The sequence below is a fragment of the Acipenser ruthenus genome, chromosome 14 (assembly GCF_902713425.1).
Source record: "Acipenser ruthenus chromosome 14, fAciRut3.2 maternal haplotype, whole genome shotgun sequence".
Lineage (NCBI taxonomy): Eukaryota > Metazoa > Chordata > Actinopteri > Acipenseriformes > Acipenseridae > Acipenser > Acipenser ruthenus.
In genome coordinates, this window is record NC_081202.1 from 7412244 (window position 1) to 7427922 (window position 15679).

At 37.6% G+C, this 15679-nt stretch overlaps 1 protein-coding gene across 6 annotated transcripts in view; it reads left to right on the forward strand.

Annotated features, from left to right (window-relative positions):
- The window catches only part of LOC117419383 (tetraspanin-9), a 128040-nt gene that overhangs the window by 18976 nt on the left and 93385 nt on the right, over window positions 1-15679 (forward strand). For 2 of the 6 annotated variants that reach the window (XM_034032089.3, XM_034032086.3), the window contains exon 3: window positions 4678-4875. The exons of the other annotated variants lie outside the window; for them this stretch is intronic. Coding sequence is in view for 1 of the 2 variants with exons in the window: in XM_034032086.3 (XP_033887977.1) it covers window positions 4863-4875 (13 nt within the window). In the remaining variant the exon portion in view is untranslated. The remainder of the gene's footprint in view (window positions 1-4677; window positions 4876-15679) is intronic. 6 annotated transcript variants of the gene reach the window in all.

Here is a 15679-nt window from a genome sequence, read left to right on the forward strand (position 1 = left end):
AGCTTCAACAACATTACTGGGGAGTTGGTTCCAGACCCTCACAATTCTCTGTGTAAATTGCCTGATGTTCCACTGCATTGGTCATTGAAGAGCATTTATTAATTTTCAGAGACTGAAGAAGAATAAAGTCATGCTTTCTCTTCTGCGTAATAAATCTGCACAAAAACAAGGTCCAGCCACATAAAGGTGTGATCACTACAAAACTGTTTTATTTTATACATCCAAACTTGGCTTGAGTCAAACATTTGGATTCTCTGTACAGCCTCTAGTGGCCATCTAAGGTTATTTAATAAGTCAATTCAGTCAAAAACACATTGGAGAAAAAAATTAACAGCTACATGGTTCAAACAAATTGCATTCCCCAGTTCATATAATTTGTCACTACTATGAATAACTCCCAATACATACTGCCAGGATGATGTCTGTGTGTTTCTGAAACTGGGAGCTGTTCAAGTTTTCAACAAGCACCATAGTCATTTACACTGTAAAGTTAGCATATGTATTACTCTTAAGTTCAACAGCAAGGAATGCAGTGCAGTCTAAGAATTAAACTGTAATGCAGAAAGTGAACATTAAAATCTAGATTTAAATTGTGAATCCACAAATTTGCATTGCTGGGCTACTTAACGTGATTCGAATTAATTATTTGCATAGACCACAGGAGATAAACTCTAAGGACCAAGATTAACTCATGCAGCGTATTCTCTTGCCTCTTTCCCTTTGACTTGCTGGAAAATGATAGACTGCAGTACCAATTGTTTTATGTGGATTCAGGAAGCAATTAAAGAACCTCAAGGGCAAATGTGGGAAAGAGGGTTGTGTGTGCTCTTTGGTGGCAAAGTCAAGTCTTTCAATATTAGTAGCTTTGAAGTAGTTCAAGCCAGGAAGTCAAAGCCGTTTTACTTATAAGCTAATGGATTTTTTGGGGATGCAAAATAAGGGTTTCAAAAAGGTTATTTTAGCACAAGGTTTTTTTTTTCTTTCCTTTTTGGTACAGTAAGTGAAACTAAATGAGAAGATGGCGAGCAGCTGTTTTTGTCTTTGCATTTACAGTAAATCTGTAATTTTAAAGGAGATCTACGGCTGTATTCCGAGAAGCAATAATGGAGTGCAACCTCACGGAAATGGTTAATTAAGCATTGTTGTGTGTTGTGTTTAGCAATCTTCTTCCATTCTGTAGTAGGCCTGCCAGGGAGATAAAGGAGTCATGCTCAATGGGTGGTAACCAAAAGTATTTTGCTATACGAAACAAAAATTTGAGGATGTTTGAGACAGGGTTCGTTTCTCATAATGAGTTGAAATTGAAATCTGCTGTTGGTTAAGCACTTGTTTTCCTTAACTGCAACCCACTGTGGGCTGAGACTACACTAACACAGGGCCGCAACCAGATTTGTACCCAGGATTTACTAATCTCCTAGTTGCATATAAAAAATGTAAGATATTCATTTCTCTCTCTCTCTCTCTCTCTCTCTCTCTCGCTCTCTCTCTCTCTCTCTGAAAAACTGGTCTATGGAACCATTGTCTAAAATGTTAGCTTCCGGTGCAATCTGGAATAGATTTTAAAGTTATGTTAAACTACAGGGCTATCAAGGTTACTTCATTTTTCAGTCCTACCTGTAACCATATAAAGTCTTCTCAATCTTTTTTTGTCCACTATTGGCGCTCTCCTCTACCCCAAAATAAATATTCTCAATTCATGAGTCAATCACAGCAGTGAAAATAATGAGAAACTAATAATGAGAGAGTCAGTATAAGCAGACTAGTATTGAAATCAAGTTTGAATCATACCTGAAGAGGTGCACTAGGCACAACACCATTGTTTTCATTCAAAACAAATGATGTATTTTTGTATTGGTTTAACAATAAAGTTATGGGATTGAGCCTTTGTGTTATACGACCATTTTTTACAATAGGGTCAGAATTGCTTGACACATTTTAAAACTTGATAAAGGGCTTAAAATGATGCTGTGTTGGTAGTGTGTGAAGGACGGCACATTGATACATCTTAATGTTGTTACGTGCAACTTATAAACTACTGCTTTCTGTATCTATTTAAACTACAGTTCGTATTTATTTATTTATAAAAGCGTCGGTGTGGCTGAACGTTTCTGTTGCCTGGATACATTGTTACCCTTGGAGTACCCTCAACCAGTGGGTTATTATGCAGTGAACTTCCTCAGCTTTTTTTTTTCTTTTTACTGTGTCCACATTCCTCAATGCTTCTGGGACATGTCTGACTCTGGAAATTACACAGCAGCCTCCAGCTCGCTGGCAAGCAGTCAGTCACTTGAGTGCTTGGAGAAAGTCTAACAGTCTTTTGAAGAAACCTGGTTTATTAGTGCGGCTTTGCAAAATCATCTGGTTGTGTAAGGTTTGAAAGGAAATTAAATGAATGTAAGGTGTGTCTGTGTGTGTGTAATACAAGTGAACAAAAAATCTATATGGATATATTTTGCAAGCACAGTACTTTTCAAGCACTTACTATGATAAGGTTAGTTTAATGTTAAACCCAATTTGTATTACTTCCCATAAAAGTGTGTGTGTCCTGCTTCAATAACTGGATTTAATGCTAATGCTTCCATTGCAGACTCTTTATCCAGTCTTACTGGTTCAGTGTCAAAGACAAAGACTTCTATTCAAAACATGTGTCATGGAGTTTCTTTTAGTATTTCTAAATTCAGCACTATTGAGTGTTTAATAATTATGAATGATGTTTTTAATAAAGCTGTACACCTTCTTTGTAAACTGTCATTTACGGTTTAAACATGCATACACATTTTCAGTGAAAAAGTGACTTGATTTAGTATACTTCTTATATTGATCTGTCGTTGGAATGAATGTTTTACAAAATGTAGTACTTGTATAGAAAAGTAAAAGCATATGATAAGGTCACTTTTTAAAAGTAAAATCAATCAAAATCACAACCAACAAGGTGCTTGAAGCTTTTCTGCTAGACCGGGATCATGTTGTCTACCTTTTTCACATGTCCACCACATCCTTCAAGAGAGGACAAATCTTTGACTTATTTTCGTCCGCTTTATTCAAAGAAATTGCCATGTCTTTCCTAATGGCATTGTATCCACATGCTGAAGTACTGTCAGGAATTATACGCCTGTGATATGCCCTCAATGGAGGGGCAGCACCATCTAGTGGAATTGTGCTGTATAAAATCAGTAAGGATTGTTTTAATGCTGAGAGAAATAAAAACAGCTTGATTTTTATGATACATAACTAGAACAAAAAATAAACCTTAACCATATAAATATTTTACATGAAATCAACCCCATGTCACTTTTACATTTTTTAAAACTATACTTGTGATGAAGGGATACTTTACCTTCTACATGTGACTAAAATAGAAGGTAAACTAATCTAATGTTTTCTATAGTTCTTTCAGATTAGTTCATTATTTACCATGCTGACTAACTATTCCATCAATAACTGCTTCCCATCAAGGCTGATTGTGAATGAATTGAGGCGGGAAACATATTAGGGTTGCGCTTTGCTTTGTGGATGCAAAATAAGGGTTTCAAAAAGGTTATTTTAGCACAAGTTTTTTTTTTTCTTTCCTTTTTGGTACAGTAAGTGAAACTAAATGAGAAGATGGTGAGCAGCTGTTTTTGTCTTTGCATTTACAGTAAATCTGTAATTTTAAAGGAGATTTACGGCTGTATTCCGAGAAGCAATAATGGAGTGCAACCTCACGGAAATGGTTAATTAAGCATTGTTGTGTTTAGCAATCTTCTTCCATTCTGTAGTAGGCCTGCCAGGGAGATAAAGGAGTCATGCTCAATGGGTGGTAACCAAAAGTATTTTGCTATACGAAACAAAAATTGGAGGATGTTTGAGACATGGTTCGTCTCTCATAATGAGTTGAAATTGAAATCTGCTGTCAGTTAAGCACTTGTTTTCCTTAACTGCAACCCACTGTGGGCTGAGACTACACTAACACAGGGCCGCACCAGATTTGTACCCAGGATTTACTAATCTCCTAGTTGCATATAAAAAATGTAAGATATTCATTTTTTTTTTCTCTCTCTCTCTCTCTCTCCTCTCTCTCTCTCTCTCTCTCTCTCTCTCTCTCTCTCTCTCTCTCTCTCTCTCTCTCTCTCTCTCTCTCTCTCTCTCTCTCTCTCTCTCTCTCTCTCTCTGAAAAACTGGTCTATGGAACCATTGTCTAAAATGTTAGCTTGCAGTGCAATCTGGAATAGATTTTAAAGTTATGTTAAACTACAGGGCTATCAAGGTTACTTCATTTTTCAGTCCTACCTGTACCATATAAAGTCATATTAGAGTTGCACTTTGCCTTGTAGCCCGTAGGTGAAGTGTTGTTCCCTTCAACCTGTGCAACACTGACATGCGTCCCCACCATCATCCCTGAGGAGTATTCTTCTTACAAGTAATTTGTGCTAGAATAGTTAGTAAGGCGGACCCGTCATGATCTTCGCAAAAGCAACAATAGATATTCATACAGAATACAAATAGAATGTATGTAGATGATTTAATATACCTCTTTCAATTCCTACCTCCATGAAGGGTAAGCTTTTAGACACGTGGTAGAATGGTAGACTGGGTGTGCTGTGCCATGTCAGGAATGATCCCATCAGCGGAAATACTCTGGCATGCTGACCATTCCTGAAGGATTGTTAAGTTCTTTGTGCTTATTTCATTACAAAGAAATTCCAGACTGATGGCATCAGAGACTGAAGTCTGAATTGTGCAGAAGAGGTATGACAGGGGTCATCACTAGTACCCCCTGTGACTGTGTCTCAACCCTGAACTGAAGAACTGTTGTGCTACAAAGTGGGCCAGGACCTACCGCAACTCCATTCACATTTGCTGAAAAGCTCAACAGTACTGTGATGCACTTCCCAGGTAAATATCAAAAATTGTTGCTTTATCAATTACTACCAAAGCAAAGCTAGATAGGTTAGCTATTCTAACAAATTGCTCCATCTTCCTCATCCAAAACCCAATTCTCTTTCAATTTGTTGTCGGGTGAATAATTCGGTATAAGTAGTGGGTTTATGTGGAAATGAAGTGATAAATAAGCAAATGACAGGAAAGCTGTTACATATACCCTTTCAAAGTGTTAAGTTACTACTGCTATACTATTACTTGTATACTAATAAAGCCAGTGTACAGTACATTGAACCAAGTTGTTGTTAGCTACTATTGTAATGCCTCCTGCATTTAACAAAGTATGAAACCAAGTCGTATAAAAAGCTATTGCCGTGTTACTATGAATTGCTTAATCTGACTAAGCTTCTCATTGGCTGTAATACTTATGAAGTAGCTTTAAACAAGAAACGCATTGCTTTAGTTTTGCTGTATCCAGGTGACATCCCCTCCTGCAACGCTGCTTATCGATTCCCTGCAATATGCCCTCTGTAACCTTGTTATATGCAAACTCCCATTCTTCTCCCAAACTCTGCCTGTTTTTCATCCTCTGAATATTGTCATAATGACTGGCATCTGAAAAAGTCTGTCGGCTGATGCGAGCGCTTTATTTAGAAGCAAGTTGCTGAGGGGAGAAAGGTATGGTCTCAGTATGTCATGTGTTACAAATCCATTTATTGGCGGACAGGGATATGATAGGTAATTGTTCCTACCTTCATTTGGTCCACTTTTAGACAGGCTTCTATTAGTATATTTGACATAATCCGTGAATATGCTAAAAGTATTTTGTAACTTGCTTTTTAGTTGGAGTTTGGTTGTGTTTTAACTTTTATATGAATAATCAGTCTAATTGAGGTAGATAACTCACGCACTCATACTAAATCCTTCCACACATCATGTCACATTGGATCCAGGTTTCCTTCTGATCTTTTACTTTGAGAACCCAGCCATTGAATTGCCACAGAAAAATTTTTTGTGATGCAGTACCAGGGCATCATTTTTTACATTTGATTTGGTTTATTTTCACATAGGCCTGTTATGTGGCGAGTGGTGTGGTGAATAAAGTTCCCAAAACAATAAATCCTCCCCTCTACCAACTATGGTATTGGGGTGGGGGTGGGTGATGCTGGCTCTCCGGTTGGTGCTGTGCTGGGTTGTGTGTGTCGGTGCAGTGGTGAGTCGTGCTCTGTGATCAGCCCGGTGCCCTGGTGTATCCAATCGCTGCCTGCCCCGCAGGTGATCACACCAGAGTTGTTCAGAGCACTTGCAGCTACACGGTTCCCCCAAGATGGCCGACCTCCGGTTTCCGCCTACCTTCGAGTAAGCCCGTCTATGGGGAAGCATACTAACAACCTTACATAGCGCCCCTTGTGGTTGGGAGGGAGATTTACAGCTCAAATCCCTTCTCTCTCGGTCACAAGGCCTAAGCTAAATAACAGGTGAGCTGAAGTCTGTTCAGCAGAACCACTTCCATTTTTTTAACGTACCAAGTGTAAAGTAGTTGCTTTCACGCTTCAGTTCTGTAAGCGCATATTGGTTTGTGTAATGATAACGGTGATGTGCAGACAGCATGAGTGTTGGGTAGGGTATGTTTCTGTAGTCTCTAGCAAGCATGTAAGCCCCTTTTGTTTAACAGAATTAAAAATAGAACATAGAAACAGAACTATACAGTAGATATGTTTTACAACTAGATTCAGAGAGAAATCTTCCCAAAATGTTTGCCTTCCACTAGATGGCATAAGATGCCAATGTAGTTCAATAGCATTACTCTGCAGTTTTATTGTAAATTCAGTATCCCTGTCTTAAGAAGGGCTGAAGAAGATAAGGCTATTTCCCACTAGTTACCCTGCTTCAATAGCAGACTTTAATTCTGTGTAGTTTTACTTAGATGCTTAGCAGCTATATACCTTAATGATTGTGGATTAGAGCCCTGGGGTTGATTCAATTTACAGAGTTTAATGCTACTCAGTTTATTATGAGTTTATTAGATTATAAATAATCACCGGTCAGTCAATGGTGTACAATCGTAATTGCTAGCAAGCCGATTACCCCACATGGGCAGGCATAATATAAAACATTATTACAAACCAACACTACTGTTACTGGCTTTATTCTTTTTATATATACAAAGATGACCCTGTCTTTTTGTACTCTTATTCTCTAAAGACAGGGCAGGGCTGTTTTTCACAGGCTGTTGTAGATAATCAGAGGATACTTTTATCCCAGTTAAGAAACGCTTTCTTTCCTACAGAACAATCGACTGTACTTGCTGTTGCTATGTGTTATCGCTGCATCCATGTGTGGAGTTTTCTGCTGATTGTATTAAAATGTGATGTTTTCTGTTTTGTTAAATGCTTAAACAAAGATTTTAATAAAGATATGAAAGTGCCTTTTTTTCATCGCATTCTGTACGTACTTATGTCCATATATCTGGAAAATCTAGTTCTCCAATTGTGACAAAGCATGGTATTAATATTATTTAGCATATGTTACTGAGCGTATTCAATGTTGGGAATATATGTCTCTCTGTACATTTATCCAACATTATATATATATATATATATATATATATATATATATATATATATATATATATATATATATATATATATATATATATATATTGTAACACAGCAGGGAGGGGGTTAATCCTCCCTGCATGAAAAACATAAAAACATTTGCGAATGCACATTTGGTTTAATTTAATTGTTTTGTTAATTGTTTGATTTGTTAATTATCCCCTGCACCTGGTGGTAATTGTAAATCAGAACCAGGTGCAGGGTATTTGAGAGGCAGTCAGTCTGCTCAGGGCTGCTGAGGAGAAGGAGGCAGAAGGGGTGCTCTGCTTTCAAGCAGTCATTAAAAGGACAAAAAAGTAAGTTTAAAGAACAGAGTGTTTTGGTGTTTAGCAGGTAAAAGGCTTAGCCGTCCTGCCATATAGTTCAGGTTCCTGTGGGTTCAGTTAGTGCTCAGTAGAGCTAGGTGTTTGTTTTGTTTTGATTTTGTGTTTTGTGAATTAAAAATAGTGCAGCCGCGCTTTAAAAACTCCATTCTTGTGTCCTGGGTCTGGGTGCAATTTTGTTACATATGGTGTTAGAACAAGGGAAATTGGGTACGTTAAGCTGAGTGCATCATTTGGCCTTTTTTAATAATTAAAAGTACTTTTTCAGGAGACCGTTCTGTTGCGATGGTGGTTTATTTCAGCACAAGTTCTTTAGAATATATTCTGAACAATTCAGCATTCAACTGCAGCTTTTAATGGCAGAGCCCACAGACTGCTTTTGAAAATAATGATCTTTTATTTAGCTTTGAATAGCTGTCTTTGCTACTGTATTGGTTTGACTTGGAAAAAGCAGAGTTTAAACCTCTTGAACTTTCCTCCTAGCAGTGACCTCTGCAGGTCCACTATACTGTACTCTATCCAAAATCACTTCAATTGCCCTTTTTATTATGATGACTTCATTTTGTAGTCCCACACCATTACTTTGTACAATGTACTTACAGTACTTGCTAGTGGAATATGTTTCACCTGGTGGAGCTGATGTGCTACAGTATTTCACAGAGAAGAATCTGTACTGTATCATTGTGTTTGAAAGCTAGTTAGACAAAATAAATTGTATGGCTGAAAAATGCATATTTGTTTTAGCAGAGATTAAAAGATATTTATAATGAGTGATAGTCAGTGCTGAACCCAATTTACAATATAATTTTGATTTTCCATTGTGGGCATATTCAGACTTCAACTGAGATATGTTTGCAAAGAGATCAGATGAAGTGGGTTAAATCAGAAACAAACTTTTTTTTTTTTTTTTTTTTTTTGTTATCCGACAAGTAAACCCTTGATTAAAAGGCACATTTGTGGGTATACATGAAACATGTTAACTTAGTCAATTTAATAAGGATGTTAACCACTTCAACACCATGACGTATGCATGTACGTCAAATGAAAACCCACTTACAGTACCATGCTGTACGTGTGTACGTCAAGTATCCCATTCTATTCTATGATCGCTTTCTCAGTCTAGCTGTGTACACGCATCTGTGTCCATCCCTCCAACACAAGCGAAGCAGACACCATAAAAAAAGTACAGGGTCTGCTATGAAAATGAAAACAAAATTAACGACACAAGAAAAATGTGCAGTGGTTGCGAAGGCAACCCCGGGTTCTGTTGTATTGAACATTTCAATAAATGGCACAGAGCAAGTCGATAATGGCACACTGTGACAGGCTGACTGAGCGGTGATGTCACGGCAGAAACAGGGACGGGAAAACACTGACACCAGGCACTGCAGTTCAAAAGAAAGAATCGGCTGGCCGCTGTTTTTATTAATAAATAAAAGGCTTGAACAAAAAAAAAACACTTGCTCACAGAGCAAAATAAAAGGGTAAACAAAAATAATCACGAACACTACAACCGGTCAGGCTGGGCAATTGCCTTCACTGATGCTATCCTTGGTTAGTTTCGTTTTTAAATAAATTTCTCTTGCTCTCCGTCTCTGTGCTCGCTCTCTCCTCTCTAACACCCCCACCCTGAGCTGGAGAGCTGCAGGCTTTTTATATTCAGGTGACCATCTCCCGATTAGCCCCAAAATTAATCACTTTAATTTATTTGGGAGATGGCCACCTTCTGCACGAGTTTATTAATTATTCCTGGCAGAGGACGAGCACCAATCTCGCCTCTGCCAGAACACGTTTTAAAAATAAACAAAACAATAACACGGCAGTGCGCCATCACACATTACAATAAATAACTCATAATAATCAAATACAAAATAACACAGGGGCGGAGGGGGACCCCGTTCTAAAATACAATAAACAAATAAATACGTACAGGGCGCTCTACCTCCCTGCTACACACACGTTTTTATGTTTGATTTTTATTTGATAATTACTGTTTACTGATTATTATTATTTTCGTTATTAGCAGTGTTTTTGTTTTCATTGTAAAAAAACAAAACAAAACAAAAAAACATGTGTTTTTATCTCTATATTGAATATGGGTATGTAGTACACAGGAGCATAAAGGGTTAATGAAAACCAGTTTAGGTAATTTATTTGTGTTTTATTCATCATATGTTAACATTTTCTAGCAATTACAGGTTTGAAAACATTATTATTATTTTCAAAATCTGGTATCTGGGAAGGGGTTTCATTTTTACACCTGGAGTTGAAGTGGTTAAGGGTGGGTTAGATCACAAATAAGTGTACCAACATGTAATCACAGCTGGATTTAGCTAGGATTAAATGTTGTAATAGTTACTGGTACAAGTTTTACATTTCCCTGACCCCTTGCTTCTACCGTGCGGTGTCATTTTATTTACTCTGATGGCTTCAAGCTTTTTTTTTTTTTTTTTGACTTTCCATCTTTTATTTTTTTTTTTTTTGTAATTTAATATCTTATTGCCGGAAAAGCCATCACAGATGTTCGATAAGACCTGTCTAATCTCCTTGCAAAAATTCTTAAAGCCTGTGTTTCTGTATAACTTGAAAGCTTGTGCATATTGTACAGTCATAGCAGAAAGATGAAATCATTAAGATACAAATGTCTTTAGATCTGCATGCATGAAATCACACTCCCTGAATACTTTAGGACAATCACTTTGTGCTTGTGTCTTGTCTTATTCTTGGATTTAGAGCCAAAGTCGACTGATCCCATCAGTATCTAAACCGTCACAGCTGTGTATAACAGCCAGCATCACAAGCAATGATGCCTATAAGCAGAGAAAGTCAAAGGAAGTCATTCAAAATGTGAAAGATTGTCTGTACTTTATGACCAAGATGCATTCTTATTATTTTTAGTTTGAGTAATGGTAATGTTGACATTGACTCGCAATAACACTTAATGCATGTCCACATCAAAACTCAAACTCATCTTATTCTAGTATCAAACTCGGGCTGCTGCCAGTTCTGCAGTATATGCAATCTACAATCCCAAATTAAACTGGGCATTACACAAAAGTCAACAATCATCTGTATGAATCAAGTTTTTTGTATAATTATGTGTACTGTGACAAGGATGACGCCACTGGCCAAGCTGTTGTAACAAGGAAGCAAGTCAGAGGCAGAGAAGACAAGTTTAAGTGCTCGTGCACACATATAATAACAGTACTTAATAAAACAAAACACTAAACATTAAACCGAACAAAAACACATTAACAAACAAAACGGCACAAGGGCCAAAACAAAAGGACTATACCAACCACTCATGATTGTACATAAAGACAGAACAAGACAGAACGGAACACAGAAAATCCTCCACCTCTCACCAACATCAACATTAACTCTAAACATTTCACCACCTGTGATCTTATTTATACACCTGTGGCTGGAGCCTTAATTAATCATTTAAATATTTATTCAATTGACGGCTCCAGCCACATTCCCACGTGTGTTTTTGCAGGGAGGATTTTAACTCCCTCCTTGCCACCCAATACCCCCCCCCCCCCACACACACATACCCGTGCATCGGCAGAACTTCCACACTGCGTGCTGCCATGTTTCCCTGACAGTATAATATATACTCAGTCCTCATCTTCTGCCTAAATGTCTGCAGTCTGAAAACTAAAACCTGCCTCTCATGTTCTTCACATTAGGTCAATTCCATCATCAGTGCAAGTTGGAGAGATCTGCCAGCCTGAAATCCTAACTGGGGCTGACAGAGTCTCCATTTAGATGCTGATGGAAATTAACCAGTCTGATTTCAAGTAAAGTCACTTTCCCAGCATCAGATATAACGCAGCATTAGTAACAAACATCTCCTGCCACGTTTGTACAAGGTTGTGTGAGCCATTGGTACACAGAATAGTTCTTCCATTTTGACAATTGTGATAGACTGGTTTGGCGCAGTGCTGGTGATGCTACTGGGTCTGCCAGTTTCATAAGGTAAAATACTTATATAATACAACTTTTTTGTATGAAAAACAACTCAATCATATTGTGGGACAGCAAACTAATGGAAATAACTTCCAATCATCATTAGACTAGCCTAGAAATCAATGATCCAGAGGTGAAACCCTCAGAATCCTCTAGCCCCTAACCACCTTAACTGTTGACAACCTGCATATTAGACTCCCTTTGCTGCAGACTTTCTAACACAGCCCAGGACAGATTTTGTTCTGACCTGTATACAGCTCCTAACAACTGCTTTTGCTTTTTCTTTCTAGTGATACTGTTAATGACTAATGGGAATTTAAGCTTTAACTAGCAGCACATACTGCTTTGGAAAGGGTTCTGTGCTTTCAACATGTGCTTATGTCATGCTGGTGCCATTGCAGCTCGCACAGTCTTTGGCTTCCTGGTGCTATACTGTAAAAAGCTGGCTCGGTTTAAGCAGACATTTTGGTCACTAGGACACCTAAAGGACAAACAGTGGCTGAGTGCCAGTCTCTCTAGAAGGCGCCTGACTCCTCGACACTTCCAGTGACAGATGCAAATCCCTGCATGACTACCGTCACTGCGGGTTAAGCAATGTGCTGCCCCAGTAGATAGCATCTAAATATCATGAAAGGTTGCCTAGAAAAGGCTAGGATGCTCAAGTTTGAATTGTTGCTGGCGTAATACACTGCGTGAACTCATTAGCTATCAGCCCCTTGATGTTGCAGTTTCCTGCTTGCGTGAAAATTAAAACCAGGTAATTCTCGGAATCCCCCAGCACTGTATTCTCTCAAGACTCAGCCCGGAAGCCAGACATGGAACTGAAGAAACACACCAAAATAGTTATATACCAAGTATCTCTTTGGTGCCCCTAAACAGTCTTTAACCCCTCCAGCTGAATTTAAGAATGGTCTATTTCCAATACTGCACACTGGTCTATTTATAACCATTGGAACTAATGCATACCAATAATTCTGTGCAACATTTGGTGGGGTAGATACAGGAGGGTCTGAAGATGATTGTCAAAAATGCGTTGAGGTTAAGGGGTTAATCTGTTCCCAGTAATATAAACCCATGCTTCTTCTTGCTTGTGTAGTGCTAGTACTGTATACTCATGTGCGGTTATTTCAGTTTGCTCTAAAGTATTTAAAACATAACGGTTTCTTTGTAATATATATAATATATTTTTTTCAGTTTTTTTCTGAATAAAGTTTAATATTCATAAAACCGGTCTGGAATTCATGACTTTCAAAATGTATTTTGTTCATAAAAATACATTTTGAAAAACATCCGTAAAGAGGATGGCTCAATAATCAGCATCAACAGCGTTCATCATTAAGACTGGCATAGAAGTTTCACATTGCTGTGATGTAGACCTGACTTGACATGCAGTTACCTGCCCCAAATGAGCATGAAAAACAAAATCAGCTCAACTCAACAACATTTATGACAGGAAAAGCTTCAGATTGCATTTTTAAGCAGGCATGTCTTTCAGTTGGTCTGTGAAAGTTCATCCAGATTCTTGTGCCATCCTTTGCCCTTGCAGAAGAGTGATGTCATGCCACACAAACACTGCAGTGGATTATCTGAGGTTTACAATACTGGAAGTCTAAGCCTCTATTCCACACTTGTTGCAGCTACATAATGGAGCCCCGTGTCTTTGTTTAATTTGAGCATTATGTTTCATGCATTGAGAAGCCTTGCAGCTGTACAGTTCCTGACATTTCAACAGTGCTTATTATTAAACTAATATGCAGAGATGTTTTTTTTTTAAAAAAAAGCACATTCACAGAAGCCAGCAAATGTATGGCTAATTAGAAAGGAAATTCCCCTCATATGTCGTAATTTTTTTTTAATAAATTATTTTTATTTTTGTATTATGCTTGCTGAAGGTTATAAAGCAAATTACTTTTCACCAGTGTATCTTGCAAGTGAAACGGCAGCAGACTGGTTTTCTTAACACAATTTGTAACCAGAATCCTAAAAAATACTGAAGAACATTACCTGAAAACATGGCCAACAACACTGATCTAACTTGGTCTGGACATTCATTAGCACAAGTTCTTTAGAGTGAATTGTTACGTAGGTCACATACTTATTCATGAATGTAAGTCATGTACTTATTCTGACTTGCACATGAAATATAATGTATGCTGAAATTATGGAAAATTCTGGCAAAAAGCACCCCAGAGCATGGGCAAAGACATGTTCTGAAATGTGACTTCTGGTCTACTATAAGCATGTCCCCAGTATGGAAATATTAGGTAGGAACTGAAAATATTCTCTTGTATTTGCCTTTATTTTTGAATGGCCGTAAGTTTAGAGAAAGGACAAGTGGGTGCTTGATTTGTAGGGAGAAGCATTTTGTGGGTAGTGTGAGATCCTGCCTGGAGACATTATTTGGCAGTAGAGACTGTTTTGTAAGATGCAGCAGGTTAGTCCCACCTACACAACAATTCAGCTAATATGTAACAAAATTATAAAAACCTTACAAAATACCTTAAGGATAAAAAGTAGATTTACCTGGACATCACTGAACAGCCTATAAAAATCTTGAGAGGGAAGAAAAACAAGACAATGTAACCCTTCTGCCATGTTTTAATTTTTCTTGGATTATTATTATTATGTACTCAATTTTGCATCAATGACAGACCCGGATACAACCAAAATTAAAGAGGCTATTCAGCCCATCAATATCATCCGATTTACTTTTAGATGATTCATCACAGAACTGGGCCATATTTTCAAAGAGTTTACTCCGGTCTTTAACTTCTATTTTTTGAAAGGGGGAAACATACCTATTGACTTTACAAAACCAGTATCAAACATGGAAGTAATGTAAGTCGAGTTGTCTTGCACACTGTCAAGTTGGTTGTTTCTCAGTTTTGTACATTTAGTGTTGAATTTTCACCTTTCCAAATTAGTGTTAATTGGAGACTAGAGTAACCGCTTAAAAATGTGTCTCGGCTTCTCAAAGGATCTGAGTGATGACAGCTACAAGAAGGCCTGGCAGGCAGCCTGATTTGTACATTCACCACTCTTATCTTTTAAAAATGCCTTTTACCCTCTTCTTCACTCTGTGTCTACTTCATTTCCAAATGTGTTCATTCGTCCTGGTCTCTGTGCTATGCATAAAGAAGTTACGAGGATAAACTTTGTTGATAATTTAAAAACGTTTTAAAAAGTCAGTCCATGTAGCCACATTTCCTAGCGTACTATAGGAGGTTTAATTAAAAAGTGTGAAATCCCCAAAGAAAATCAATTTTAGTTTTAAGCCATGCTTGTTAAAAAGTTACAAATTATTCACACTCCAGCATTTTGTCACTTCTCATGTCCTAATAAACCAAACTAGTTTACCGTTTAGTACATAGAGGTAGTTGTAAAACTGATTTAAAACAGAGAAAAAAATACCATTTGGTCTTTATCTGACACAAGCACAATATTCTCATCTTTTCAGAAGACAAAAGATTTTGCTGAAGAATGACAAGCTGTAACACTGTTGGTGCAACAACCAGTACAATAAATATGTTCCACTGCAATGAAGCAGCAACACATACTGTACATGTCAAACCTGATTTTATAAAATAATATCACAAAAGCACTGTATTCAGAGATGCACTGGGTTATACTCAGGGTGGAACAAATCACTTTGTATGCTGGTGGCCATTTGGCCAATAGCTTTCAAAACCTGGTGGCCAACATTTTCTTTGTTTTCATGTAATGGGTGTTTTTTTGTTATCTTTAAATTGTGGGAGGGGAGCTATATACAATCGATGTGCCAGAGAACAACTACATAAAAATCCAGGGAACTGTTTTCTGTGTGCATAAAATGCCTGTGAGTGAAGTATATACACATACAATGCCAGGGAACTAGATACATACAATGCATAGGAAATAGAACTATAA